Below are 15,701 nucleotides of genomic sequence, written 5' to 3' on the forward strand. Positions count from 1 at the left end.
GTCGCACCATCGACAGGGCAGGTAATGAAGATTCCCACTGGCTGCTTTTCAAAGCAGCTACTTGAAGGTCACTGGATAGAGCCCTTTCCCATCCTCAAAGCTCTCATTAACTAAGGCTAGTCTGCCAGCGCGAACACACTGTCGGCAAAGAATTGAAAGTGAGTTCTATGCAGCCTTCCGTCTCTGATTATTTAATCTTTTCTGTGAGGCCTTGAACACCTGAGACAGTAGTAATGATTGGTGGTTGAGGCTTTTAGTGTTCTTAAAAGGGATTAAGTTTGACGTAACAGTATACAGGCAAACTTCCTCAGGGCAGGGAAGTTTTTGTTCTGCTTGTATTTAACAATCAAAACAGTGACAGTACTGCAAAGATCTGTGGCTGTTGTTGGGCAGCAATCAAATCCAATAATCAGTTAGACACTGAAGCTGTGTGCCCATTTCCACATCACCCCTGCTTTTCTACTTGTGGTTCCACATCAGCTGGACTATTTGAGCGCGTTGTCTACGAAGTAAAGCCCAGTGTAGTTTTCTTACTGCAGTGTGCTGACAAGGGTACAGTGAAGGACCAAAGTACAGCCATCCACAGCACCCCGTGCATTTCCAAGGCATGTAATATGCAGTATACTGTGTTGAGCCTGCAGGCAAATCTACTTTCCTTTTAAAGTAGGCGCGCATAGTATTACATGTATTATTCATTATCAGTCTATATAAAGTACTGTGTCTGTGTGTGTGTGTGTTTGTGTGAGTGAGCTTGCCTGTGTGTATATGAAATTACAAACATGACCTTTGGAAATGGTGTCTAGGTCATGGCAAACAGTAAAAAAAAAAAAAAAAAAAGACTCCTTACACACTAATGAGAACAAACCAAAAATTGAAGCTGAGAAGAGCAGTGATGAAATGAAAAAAATCTTTTTTGACTCTTTAAGATCACATCCCCAGTCGTATTGCACTCATATTTCATATATGCCTTAAAATACAAAAATTCATCCAAGTAACTAGCTAACATCAAGCTAGATTATTTAGATGCTAGCATCCAACTTTGACTCACTGTAATTCTGCATGCTTATTTCCACATTTCAACATTCAAATCAATTGTGACCTGCATATCCTGCCCATACCTTACAATTTGGAAGGTAGATACTCTCAAAATGTCATTTCATCTGAACTTTAACATTAATAAGGTAGTTTGTCAGTTTTCTTTCTATCTAAATCTATGTCTCAAAAGAAAAGGAACTGCAGCAACAGCACATCTTACCTGCAAGAGTGCAATGAAGAGAAAGAAGGCATTGGCTGCCCTCCGGAACTGTGAGTAGAGGAACCGGGGAAGGAAGGTGAGGACATTATATTTGGCTGTGCTGAAGTCCGCAACAGCAAACAAGGCCATGTGTGGACGAGGGAGCGAGAGAGAGGAAGACAAAGGAAAGAGAAACAAATGGTTAGTTCTCAGAATATGAGCAGTAATCTTTATGCAACTGACAATCAAAATGCATAGAAAATTAAAATCATCTGGTTTACATGTTGTCTCACATAGCCAGTCAAATATATTTTAAATAACCAATGCCGTACTCCTGATCCACACCCATTCAAGAGAGTCCTTTCTGCTGCAGGGACAGGTGTTTGTGTGTGAGACTGATGAACAGCAGAGACCAGAGGACTCAGAGATCATAAAGAATAATTAGAAGGAAGAAGGGAGCTGGCAGCGGGCGTAAAAAGCTCCTGGCAGACGTGAGATATGTTGCCTGTGCTGCAGGCTGGTGGAGCCCTTAACCGCAACGGAGTCAGACCTCCAGCAGTCTGATTTACTGCTGCGTTAAAGTGCTGGTCAGAACAGCCACTTTGGGAGAACATATATGCCATGATGTATGCTTTGCTTACTCATGCGCGCACAAAAGCCGTCACACATACACAAGCAGAATATCAGAGAGTATAGCCTCCAACTTGTCTGAAGGGGGATGAGCATATGGAGGTTAACATTAGTGATATCACCGTTTTATTCCTGTTAGACTGAATAATATCTGACGAGCACATTTCCAGCATTTATCACTTGTAGCATGTCCACAATCACAATGTAAATTTATGGAGACACAGCCTGGCACTGAATTGAGTTAAAATGAAAAAAAAAGAAGTACATTTACATTTATTGTGGCTGAGTGGTGAGTAAGAGGGACAGAGTGAAGGCAAGTGAGTACAAGCAAGGCATTGTTCTGACAGCAGTACAATGTAATACCAGCCTCACAGAGGAGCCTGATGAAGAGCCTTGTCAGAACAAGGGTCAAGAAAGGACCAGCTTTGTTTCATTCAACAAAGTCTAGTCTTTAGTCTAGTCTACTGTTGTTATTTTAGTAACTCTGAAAAGAAAAAAAAATCATAGTTCCTGGGTCACCTGTAAATCTACAGAAATTTATAAAGATTTACTGTCATGTTAAAAATATTTTCATCACTGCTGCTGACATAGCAGAATAACATGGATGCAAAGTCAAGTCATATTCATTTGATTATCACATTAAAATATTTTTACTTTGAAAACCATGTATCTGACTTCACGTGAATTCCACGATTTCCCGAGGTCAATTTCAAGTTGAGCTATTGAAATAAATTTTGTTTCTCTCAGGTTTACAAATTCGCATAGAACAAAAATGAAAGTGAACAGGGTTTCCAGTCACATTTACATCAGCTAGCAATGATTGATGGTTTGCTAGAGCTGAAGGGAGGAGCAACCATCGTGACAGAGTAGGCTACAGCAGGTAAGAGTATGGCGGAGCCTATGGCGTCAAAAGCACGCTGACAGTGCTTGTGTAATTACTCCGACTGCCAGAGGGAGGAGACAAAAGTTTCGCACTGCAGGTTTAAAAAGACAAACAAATGAAATGCAAATACATTTGTATCTATTTGGGTATTTCTATAGGCCTTATATGTATTTGACCAATGTTTGAATTTAAAGATAAACATCATTGAGAGAAAGGACAGATCCTTCTAACACAACAAATAAAAGTACAACAATAAAAGCAAAATACAAGCAAAAAAAGTTAAATAAAAGATTCAATTTACTAATGAATTTGTATATAGGCAGCTTTATTACATGGAAGCAGTATTGTATCTAGTTTGCTACGTGTTATGATGTATGTGCATCTGTTTGTGTGTCAGTTTGAGAGATTTTTTCCCTTATTAATTCTGATGTAGATCTGATTTAATCATTTAATGTTCAGTAAAGTCACCATCTGAATACAGTAGCCTCTTAGATGTTGTGAAATACTTCTCAATACATCATCCAAAGCCCATAACAATATCATGAGTGCAATGATATTAAGTACTGGTGGACCCACTGGATATTAGCGCTAATACACACTGTAGTTACCCGCAGTCCATCCCTTGAGATATGAAGAAACAGTGGCTGGTGAAGCTCTGACATGGATTTAGCCTAATGGCCCTGGGCTTCATATCTCTCTTTATTTTCTTCCCTCCAGCCTTATTTCTGATCTCATGGGGTAGTACTGTAAAGCATGCCCTGTCCTCCTCTCTAGTTACTATTGTACACTACATTACTTTCTCCACTGTGGCAGGGCAAGATAAAGAGCTCATTTAACACTGCTTAATGGATGATTATAGATCTTACATTTTATTTCCTGGAAGCACCCTGAAGATCAAGACGATATGTGAGAAGCACCTCCTTGACTCACTCACAGATAGCCAAATTATAAACTGGATATCTTTTAATAATCTGGGTATCCATGCAGCACCAATCAGCACCGATCTTTTGATTCCATGAACATTCCCAATATAGCTATAAGGTTTGACGTTATACAGGAAGTCACTGCGAATGTCTTTTTTGGTTTGTCTTTTGACATGCCACACCTTTTATTGGCACCTCACATCTTTTCTACAAAGTTGAACATCCAAAAACCACATGAAACACCAAACTTTCCCCATGAGATTTAAACATAAATAGTTCGATTTAAACACAATCAAACTCATATTGTTCAAATTGTTGCAAAATCTTGCAACACTGATTAGATTTCAAGGTTTTTTCTCCACCGTTCCACAGGTGAAGGTCATTGGCATCAAACGTTAACACACAAAAACCTGGAGGAGAACCAAAAGGATATTCTGCACTTTGGCTGGCAAAATGTCCATGATTGGTAATGACAGCGGATTATGTTGTTTAAATGACTGGGTCATGGCCCACCCATGGGCCATGGCTGGCTCTGAATGGGCTTCCAGGGGCCACAAATAGAAAGAAATGTCAACCAGCTGTTGCCAGATGAAGATCACAGTTAAGGGTGAAACCCCCCTGCATGTCGACAAACCTTTGTTACTTTTTAATAAAGATGATTCCATTCTACCATTAAAAAACAAAACATATGGGGTTTCCATTTATTTTTGAGACTAATCAATATTTTTGATACAATGAATAATAATAGGAATAATGATATTTCATTCAAAGTAGGAATTTTAGCATTGTTCTAATTGTAATTGAATACAATTATACAGATCATTTGCAAAACGTATATATCTGTTGTTTTATTACATCAAAATATACATAGAATCTGTATATGGTGATTGTATGGTCAGACAGTTGGTTAGATAAAGTCAGAGTGGGCATAAAGGATTAATTTTGTATGCAAACACATCTGCACACAGGATTTGTATAAAGTCGAACAACTGGTTGGACCGGTAACCTGTACGGATCAATGACCTCCTGTTTAAAGTCCTTTCAAGGTGTTCCTGTATCTGTGCACTGAAATCTGTAACACTGCAGACAAGCAGTACTGCAGCTCACTCATTTAACTGTGATGCTAAATATCATTATGTGGTGTGTGTCATGTGCACAGTTAAGTACATAATTATGGTATGCTGTTAAAATGAAACAGTCAAATTTGGTCACAGTAATTTAAAAAGCCACCCTATAAGTTGATAAAGATGTATAAATACCACTTAGTGAAATGTGTAATTCATGTGCTTTGGCGAGTAAGGCAAATTTAGGTACTCTGCTCAGTCAATTATACTCATTTCATGGGTAGTCATGTGTGCATGGGTCATTGTCTGTTTATGCATGTCTCAATTGTCCCTTGTTTTCCACACAAGACATATCAGCATTTCATGGATACACATCAGTAAAATGGTTTGTACAGCTACTTCTGTTTGCCATAGAATAAGTTCTCCTTCACCTTTAAATTACAACAAGATCTGCCAGCAGCCAGTTCAGCTGAATAAACAATCCACAACAATCCTTATGCACAATAGTGAGAGCAGGGTACCTGTCTGTTAAAAGGTCACATGCGTACAGAGCAGTTACACATACTGTAGGGAGCGATGCTGCAGAGGGAGAATGGAAGCAAATGAAAGCAAGAAACCTGTGAGGTCTGCTTGTAAGATTAGATTCATCATTTATCACAGCAACCGATCCTCTTGAAGAAATTAGATCTTTAGCGCAGACTGAAGCCTAATGTGCCTCTAAGGTTTGGATACATTTGGGATTCAAAAACTACAAGGACAAAGAAGAACTCAACAAAGCCAAGTCATCTGCAAGTTGTGTTCAAATGATGCAGCAGCACTTAAACCTCTGAAATCATTTGACAAGACACAAGCTGAATGCGTCACAGTTAAATCCAAAAGTGGTTGGTCTGAAGCAAATGCAGCTTGAAAAGGCATTAACATGCAGGCTGCCACCCAAATCACTGTGTGCTCAAAGTCTGCTGTAATCTGTACAATCTGCACTGCAAGCATTCAAACATTTATACATACTTCTGTTAACTGGTATGTTGTGTACAGTATCAGTACTGAACTGAATGTCAGCCATATCTGAGCCAACTGATACTGAATCTGACTAAACTGGGTAGTGGACATGCTCAATGCTACAATATTCATCTTAATGAAATATCAGTCATTTATATTCTTATAAAAATCAATTAAATTATTCTTAATATTTTTTATTTGCCTTAATTTGACCATAGTGCTTGTGTGTTAACAGCATCGGCTTCACCTGAATGGACCGTGGAACGTGGACTGGAACGTGATATATTTTTTTACGTTTTTCAGTGAGGGCAGGCCACCCACTGAATTAATGACCACCTCCGGTAAGGTCACAAAAATTGTATCCACTTTTATTTTTAAAATATGCAGAGGTGCACTTTCACAGCAAAGGCAATATTCCCTAAACTTCTCTGACGCAATAATATTCAACCATCAACCAGCTGGTGCTCCAAACAGGTTAATAATGCAAATTGACCTGGGTCTGTTAAAATTTAATAACCAAACTAAAAGTAAAACACAAAAAAGGACAGGTAACATACTAATGTGAGACCTACCTATCTAACTATAAAAGAATCTTAAGAAAACAACTGAGAAAATGTAGACTCAGCATCGGTTTTCTTACAGTTGAGTAGTTTAAGGAAACAAACTGGGGAGATCTTAGCTGCCTGCGTCTGCTGTTTGTCAAGTCAATACATGAACCTGACCTAGCAAATGGCATAACCATAAGAACACTTGCATTTCTAATTTATCATCCTGTTCAGTTTAAAGCTCTGTCTATGTAAGCACATACATATCCCAAGCTGCTCATGCAGCAGGAATGCTAACAGTAATGTTCCTTGACAGAGGACGACCTGACCCAACAAGCTTGACCTTTAATGCTAAAAGCTCTGCACTCCTCCAAGAGGAACGACCAGGTAAAAAGGACCAGTCTGGTATATCTGGTCCAAGGCATCACTGGTGATACAAATCTTGCAGGTACTTATCAAATATCATATGGCTGAGGATGCTGTCATGGTCATGTCTCGCCTCAAAATCACTGCACTCTGCACTGTTTTAACTACGGGGCCTGTATTCAAAAGTCATCTAAAGATTGAATACAAGATTTCTTAAGTAAAATATATCATAGCTCAGTCAGCTACGTAGTTTATGCTAAAGCTTTGCAGTCACACCAGAGACGGGCAGAGTTCACAAAGTATCTTTAATGCTTTCTCTTCAAGACCTGCTCCAAAGAAACCAACTGCCGTGGACCAATGACAGTCTCAAAAACATGAATTCAGATAGCCATGTTTTCACACATCACATTTGTAACGAACCCATCTGGTCAACCCACAGGTGGGGCTTTCCATATCATGACAGCATATGTCAAGCTATTACTGTTATGTTCTTACCTACCTGCATACTCATAGATGTGTGCATACTAAATGAAGGCAAAACTATAGATTTACATCTAAGCCATTTTAGGTCATGAAGGGATTTTTGCATGGAAAAAAAACATTTTAACATGTCATTTTGGTGACCAGAGAGGAGGTTTTATCAATGCCAGAGGAGGAATGTTCAAGACAAATTTTTTACAACATGTTCAAAAGGCCCTTAAAATGCATTTGGACTTTTCAAGATTGCTTTCTGTCAGGAAATTCTCTCCAGGCTGACATTTAAGTAGCAGCTTCACAGTCTAGGCATGCTTGAATTCAACTGTTTTGCTTGAGACTCTAAAGGTTAATGTAGGGTTAAAGGCAAAGTGGCAAGTTATGTTGCAGGTCACCATGAAAAGCACTGATGGCCTCTGGGTTTCCATTACCAAGTCAAAAATAGCAGCAATTCACACAAAGCAAAATCCTTGAGAGAATACAACTTTGAGTGTGAATTTTTTAAGCAGCTGGGATGAAATGTAATTTTAAGCGACATGGGAAAAGCATCTTCACTTTACATAATTACACTGGAAAAGCTGGATGGTAAGTGATAGAGGACAACCTTGTGGGATTTGTATGAAGCTGTATTTTCAAGACTAGCAAAGACAGACTGGTACATTAAACCTCTACTTTTTGTATATGTTGTCATCATCTTTAGCTGTAAATCTCAGATTATATATTCGGTTTTTCTTCTGATTGCAGGACTGCTACAAGCCTGTTCCTCGGCTTAGTGAGGAGAGTTTGCCCATCAAAACGCAAAATCTGGATGAGCAGACCATTGTGTAAATCTAATCTGAGGCACCATCGTGGGTAGACAAGTAGACAGAATTTAGTTTCCCAACACACAAAAAAGGCACAATGCCCAGCTAAATGCAAAGATGACAAGCAGATACGCACTTTACTTTGAAGGGGGTGCTCAGGGGAAAACAGGCAGTTTTTGATGAATTATATCTTGATACATGACCAAATAGTGTGGCTTTCAGTCAAACCATTTTAATTACAGATTCTCCACACTAAAGATATGGGACAAATTTCCCATCACATTCACTACATTTCCATAAAGACCAATCTCCTTACCTGACTCGATTGCTGCAAAACTTGGTGAACTGCGGTTGGTTGAGGTGTATCAGTCGGGCATCTTCTTGGTCAGCTAGGGATGTCTTTTCTGATGCGTCCTCTGTCTTTTCATATCCTGCAGCATGGGATAAAAAGACATTCTATAAGAAACAAAATCTGCTTTAAGCACAAACAAACTTAAGATGAAAAGGTCTTTGAAGTTTTTGAGTTGATGCATTTCGGAAAGACCCCAAAGGAGATTTTGGAGTCTGTAAAAGGCAAGTCAGTAATTTCAACACTCAGAGGAAAAAATGTATAGAAAGCAGTTGACCTTGGTGCTTTAGAGACCTTAGATATCAAGCTTTTTTCTTTATATCAATTTTTGGATAATTTTTGAGTAAAAACAAAAAAAGTACTTTGAACATTTTTGGTGCTGAGATGAATAAAGTTAGAACTGTAAAATTTCTCTTAATACTTTTCAAAAATGTCATGTACTAAGAACAGAATGCAATCATTTGCAAACGAACTGTGTTTACGGACAACAATTTTACAAAGTGTTCCTGAGCCTGTGTAATCTTCTTTATACAATCATGTGTTTGCAAAGTGGTGAACCTCGCTCCATCCTTGCTTGTGAACGACTGAGCCTTTCCAGGAGGCCCCTTTCATACCCAATCATGATACTATCACCTGTGTGGAATGATCCAAACAGGTGTTTTTGGACCATTCCACAACTTTCCCAGTTTTTTGTTGCTCCTGTCCCAACTGGACTGAAATGTGTTGCTGGCATCAAAATCAGAATAAGCAGATATTTACAAAAAACAAAGAAGTTGATGAGGTCAAATCTGACATATATTGCCTTTTACTGTTTTCAGTTGAGTGTATGTCAAAAAGGATTAGCAATGATCACATTCTGTTTCATTCGTTTTACACAGCATTGCTTTTGGAATCAGGGTTGTATAATCTGACCCCAATAACTTGCTATGAATTTAATATTAGACAATATTTTTATGTTCACTTGTTCAATAAAAACATGATTAGAACATCATATACTTATATTGCTATCACATAACAGTGACACATACTGTATTTAAGATAAGACATGAGACTTTTGCACTTGTGTGAGCTGTGTATGCCCTGCTTAGGACAATCTGTGAAGGTGATCAGGTCACTGTACTATTTTCAACTGAGTAAGTAAATAAGTAAGTCAAAAAGGACTAGCAAGTTATCACATTCTGTTTTATTTATGCTTTACACAGCGTCACTTTTCTGGAATTGGGGTTGTATAATACAATAATATAATACCTTTATTTTATTGCAAAGAATATATGATGGAGTACACAATGTATTAGGAATTGTAGCATGCTACAATCATTTCAGCCAACACAATACATTAGGAAGACATTTGTAATTATCTGTATGAGCAATAATCTAAAAGCAGCATAATACTCCAATTATCATTTTGAAGGTCCAGTGTGCAGGATTTAGGATCTATTGGAAGAAATGTAATATTCATAATTATGTCTTCATTAGTGTATAATCACCTTAAAGCAAGAATCATTGTGTTTTTGTTTGCTTGCAACGAGCCCTTCATATCTACATAAGGAGCATGTCCTCCTCCATGGAGGCCACGGTGTTCTACCATCATGGTCAGCCCTAACCAGACAAAACAAACACAGGTTCTAGAGAGGGCCTTTCAGGTTTTAACGTTGAAGTGAAGTAAGAATACCCTAACAAAAGTTAACTGCCTTTGTTAAAAACAACTTTTATACGTCCAAACTGTTCAGTAAATGTCCATAGTCTGATTACTTAAGAGACTTTTCAAAGCTCACATTTCAGCAACTACCGCTGAAGACTTTCCATTTGTTACAGGAAATGCATTGTGATTAGAGCTGGACATTTCCTGTTAAGAATGACATCCTGCTAGCAAGAGTGGACTTATCTGTTGTTTGAATCAGCTACAGCAATGTGGTGACAGATAACTACAGTACAATACAGAGGCCATGTCCATACAAGGCTTTAATCCAACTGTATTTTTGAACATTTGTTTAATTGAATTGTTGCATATTCATTTGTTATCACTGCAGTATCAGACAATGTGTAAGTAAGGAATGTGACCTTGGCCTAAGCCTAACCTTAAGCAATTAAAGAAAATAACATAAAATAATAGACTGACATGTCCTTCTGAGTGGCCCCTGAATGCAACACGCACGTAGCAGTTGATATTTTGCCAATGCATCATGGCAACATACACACTTACACAACTTTTTTTTTTTTTTTCAAGTAAAAGGTAAGCCAGTGTGCCATTAGTTAGTGGGGATGCGCTTGTATTGACGAAAAGGGCCAATCTCATCGTCATTACAGATTGAAACATACTAAACTACTGGATGAGCTACAAGGACAAATGTGCTTAAATAAAGTTAATGGTCTTTGGCAGAGTGTCGATGCCCAACAAGCAGTTTTCACAAAATTTGACAGAGACGGTGTTATGCAGACAAGTTTTGTCGAATAATTTATTGAGATGAAGGAAAATCTGACATGCAAACTCAGTCTGTGTGATTTGGCCTTTATGGTGGACATTATCAAGTACTTCTCAGAGCTGAACCTCAAGCTCTAGCAAACACTCATTCTAGATGGATAACACTCTTTTACCTCCTTCTCTGGAAGAGGCACCACTGCTCTGCTCCCACAAAGTTCAACCATGTGGGATGTAGCAATGTTGGCTATCAATACATCAAATGACAGCTCTACATGGGTTGCAGAAATGCTTAGGCGTGCATTTTTCCCAATTTTTTTAAAAAAAACACTTAAAAATAGTTATTTTTGTGATCAACACAAGGCATTTCTGTGTCTGCCACTGCAGGCAACAAAACATAACAGATGGACACCATGTACTGTTTCTTTCCATGCTGCAGACATGCTGCGTCATGAAAAAAGGATGTCTAGGGATGTTGCGGGAATATATCAAGCCTCTAGCTTGAAGATGCTTACGCAGTGCGGGATGGCAAATAGGAAACACACTAAGAATCGCTCTACTGAACAGAGTGACTGGCAAAGATGTACAAAGATGTACAAGGACTGGAATGGATATCCAGTGTAACTTCTACCCTACACATCTCTCAAGGTCTAAATACATACAATATATGATGGAGGATAGTTGTTAATTCTTTTAAAAATATGTGAAACTTACAAAACAAACATGATGCTTAGCAACATGATGCCAGCGAAGGAAATAAGGCCCTGGTAATATTTTCAGGTCACAGATTCAGTCTTTGGACTAATGATATTGAATGTAGAGCAATTAGTCAGTTAACTGATTAGTCGATCAACAGAAAAATAACCAGCAACTATTTTGATCACTGATTAACCATTTAAAAATAGTGAAAAAATGCTACACAACGGCACGTTTCATTTGGTCACTTGCCAATGGCGTCATATCTCCTTTATTCCCTTGTAGTTGCTATAACTTTCACGGAAACACAGGAAACGCCAGAAAATACATCAGATAGTGGGAAAGGAAGTCGGTGAACTAAGTAGCTAGCAATAGCCACTCTATTGTTTGATTGTTTGTATTACTCACCCATAATGGAGCACTATTAGTAAATTTCATCTGTATGGGGGTGATTGATCAGCAGTGAAGACAACAACTCCCATGATCCCTCGCCACTTCATGGCATCATCAAACTACGTCTTTTGTTATTGTTGTGACTGAGAGACCCCTAGAGGCAGAAATTACATATTGTGTGTTGAAGCACCATTTGAAGCTGAAATAACTGACACGCGTACAGAAGAAGATTTGACAGGGATCATCTTGTTTGTAAGATGAGAAATTATAAAAAAAAAAGGTTCACATTTCCCTATCGTCATGTTTTAATTGATACGTCTGGATTAGTGCCTTGAGCACTGCCAAGAGAGCTCTACTGTAAAATACTTAAGTCAACAGTATTCATAGACTCTCAGGTTGCATGCATGTGATCCAGCGGGTGCTGGACGGCCCTCCCTAGCAAGCAGTAGCAGCGGTGTCAGGGGTTACAAGATAAGCACAGGCATAGCATAACTTCCACAACTAGAGATAAATCCTGGAGTGTAAAAATGGAAGGAAGGGCCTTTCCGAGGCACAGAGGAATGGGGGCACATGTGAGGGAAGCTGGCTGCTTGAAATATCAACAACAACAAAGCGCAGTGTCATGAGGTACTGTAACAGGAGCCCCTGCCGGATATGCACCAGTTGCAACATGCCCCCCTCCCCCGTCTGCCTACAGTATTTCTTTCACGTCATGTCAAGTCCAGAGGAAACAAAGAGGAAGGCTAACATAGACTTCAAAGTCACACTTGCAACTTTCTCTGCTCTTTTTTCCCTCTCTTACTCTCACCTTACTCTTAGCACTTTCCCACTCATGTTACACAAACCCTGAACCTTAAATTACAGCTCTTGTTATTTTAATGATCCACTTGGCTTAGCACAAAGGATTACTGTGGAGTGACTGCCAAACCTTCCTTCTTCCCACCATCATCTCCTGATAGTTCCTCTTCTTAGCATGTGCTCTTGGGCTAAAAATAACTGGCCCCCTGTAGTCATTTGGTCACCGGGGGAAACATGGGTTGGCTATCCTAGCCCTGTTATGCAAGATGTCAGATCAGCATAGGTGGTTTATTGGATTAGCATAGTGGCAAAGGGTGTTTGGATCCAGGGAGCAACATGAGATTAAGGAGCCTACTGACTGAGTAGGGAAACTTCCTACCATGATGTCAGTGATTATCACATGTACTGCTTAGGTAAAGGACCAATATAGCCTAGATGCATGGAGTTCACAATATGATGTAGTCAGCTAGTAACTCCTGGAAGTTTAATGACAGTTCTGTTCAGTTACAGTGAGGAAAAACGGGTAATTTAGAAATCTACAGAGGTTGATGTAAGAATTATTTGCCTAGATTGAAAAACACTAATTAGAACTGTGCACACAGAGTGAAATTGAATTTTTGAATAGTAGTATCGTAATGCGATCTAATTTTGGCTCCAGGAGAAGCATAAAAGTCACTTTCAAGGCCCGGTGAGGATTTACAGAAACATGACCTCATAAATCTAAAAAGTGTAATGGCAAGGGTCGCCACAGCATTACATAATACTCCAGAAGAGTTGATCCACTGAGCCTACATCACCTTGGTGGTGGGAGGTCCCTTCTGGAGAGCAGTTAACTTCCATCCTCTTTGCAAGTCAGTAGGCCTAGCCTCTTCTGTCCAACATTTAAACAGACGCTGCAGCTGAGAGCTCACCCGGAAACACTGAGAAGACAGGTGGTTGGCAATGAGTAACAGCACTGAGCAAAGGTGAGGGGAAAGACATTGACTCAAAGGCACGCTACACGAGTCTGCAGGCAATTTAAATGCAGCAGACATTCTGCAAGCAATACTGTTCTATCTGCAGTATCAGAGAGTACCACCACAAAATACAGTATCAATGTCACAGACATGGAAAACATTTCCCACAATATTTTTATTCTCAGTGATTTTCCTTTGGGCACCCTGGTGGCCTTGGGGTCAAGGCGCCTGCCAAGAATTGCAGCATCACAGGTTCGTGTCCGGCCAAGGACCTTTGCTGCATGCCAATCTCTCTCTCTCCTTGTCGTATCTCTACTGTATACTGTTTAAAGAAGGCATACAATGCCCCAAAAATGATTTCTGCAAAAGTCACGAAAGACAATCATAATTCCAGTTTTGAGTGAGATTCTTTTTGCAACACTACTTTATGGCCAGTGTTAGTGAGATATCAAACCTCCTGTACATTTACCTGTCAATAGCAATCATTTATATGCCAAACAGAGATCTCAGCTTGCAGACAAATGGCCAGCCAAAGCACAAAGCCAGCAAACAAAGCAAATCAAGAAGCCAAATCTTTCAGAGACTTAGGTGATCAAGGAATTAGTGTCTACAATGAGAAATGAAAACAGGAGGCAGGCATAGCTGGTGACTGCAGCATAAGGCCTATGTGAAATAGCAGGCCAGAGGAGCTGGCTGAGCAGCTGTGATTGATGTTGTGTCTCTGTGTTCTGAATGAGCCCTCGCAACAGGAGCCTGTGTGCTGGTGTAGACCAGGTGCTGCAATGCACCAGTTGCAGCTGGTACTGTTACTGCTTAACTCAGTCCTTCTGCTTTCTCTGTTTAGCAGCTTTGACACTAAGGGTTGTATTTGAAGTTTAAGAAAAAGCTGCAGACAACAAAGACCAATTATGCCAAATATGCAAATATTTTGTATTTTAACATATGTATAGTATGGTGGTATGGTTAAAAAAAAGATGTTGATACCATAGCACTATTATCAATACTTTTACATTTTACAAGGCAGCAGTCTGAATTTAAAAAATGGGGCAGGAAATAGATTTGAATAGACCAAGGGTGTAACACTGCATATATCTGTCCCAAACTGGACTTGTTTTTGTCTCGTTTCTATTGAATATGCCCAATAAACCACATATTATAAACCTCTTATTAGTCTGGTACAGTCCAATTACGGTCTGGCACATACAAACCATTCAACTTAACAGTCAGCATTCAAGTGTGTCTGAGCACTGCATTTAGTTGAGTATCTAAATTCTAGGTATAAAATCTATGCACTATGCCCTCAAAAATTCCCACAATGGGACAAAAAAAAAATGTAGTTTCCATAGCATATATGCATTTTGTGCAAGAAATCCCACAATGCAATGCTTCACCTCTGACAGATGTGTATTGTACAGTTATGGCAAGTACACCCGGCAGTGATGGTGTAAAATGTTGATGATTCATAGTCAAGATTTTGGACACAGTCGCAGAAAGCTAGGACAGTGTGTCATTTGTTGCCCTGCTAGTTAGGTTAGCCCAGCTCATATAGCTAGTAACATTGGTATGGAAAACACTAATGAGGAGCCAGAGCTTGAAGTGCCGTCCACATCATCCCCTGTTAGGCACAATTTCAGTTTCCCAGTAAATCATAGCAACGCTTTGCAATAAATAGGGTACAATATTAATATAACAATATAACAGTAATAGGGAATCTACAGAAAGCAAAAATACACAACACAGAGCTGTTTATTGCTGCCGCATGTGCGTTCATACTCAGTCATAAAAAATGCTCGATTCTCACTACAACGTTGCTTAGTTTCCTATTTAAATTTTATTTTCTTCAGTTTCTTTTAGATTCTTTCTGACCATCTGTAAATACAATGTACCTTGTGCCTTTTTACACAGCAAAATTTATACTGTATGAGCCACTGTGTCTGTTTTAAGGTTAGTGTTCAATTTTCAAATAAATGATTAATTGTTGTTGCACGAAACCATATAACTGGCACAAATTTGCAGTGAGTGGTAGACTTAGCTCTTCTTAACAATTTGCTGCAATACATACCAAGGTGGTCTCTTTTGTTTTCTTTTGTGTAGTATATTTTGTAGTATATTTAGTTATTTGGACTACAGCTAGTTGGGTGCAGAGCTACTTATGACCAGTTAGCTAGA

At 39.1% G+C, this 15,701-nt stretch overlaps 1 protein-coding gene across 7 annotated transcripts in view; it reads right to left on the reverse strand.

The window, feature by feature from the left end:
* atp8a1 (ATPase phospholipid transporting 8A1) overlaps positions 1–15,701 on the reverse strand; it is a 101,392-nt gene that overhangs the window by 75,084 nt on the left and 10,607 nt on the right. For 6 of the 7 annotated variants that reach the window (XM_041943533.1, XM_041943536.1, XM_041943531.1 and 3 more), the window contains exons 2-3: positions 8,238–8,352; positions 1,256–1,355 (exon numbers count right to left, since the gene is read on the reverse strand). In XM_041943533.1, coding sequence (XP_041799467.1) covers positions 1,256–1,355; positions 8,238–8,352 — 215 coding nt within the window. Of the gene's footprint in view, positions 1–1,255; positions 1,356–8,237; positions 8,353–13,373; positions 13,497–15,701 lie in introns of all 7 variants that reach the window. The other variant, XM_041943535.1, reaches the window with a different exon arrangement.

This window comes from Chelmon rostratus, chromosome 9, assembly GCF_017976325.1.
Source record: "Chelmon rostratus isolate fCheRos1 chromosome 9, fCheRos1.pri, whole genome shotgun sequence".
NCBI lineage: Eukaryota > Metazoa > Chordata > Actinopteri > Chaetodontiformes > Chaetodontidae > Chelmon > Chelmon rostratus.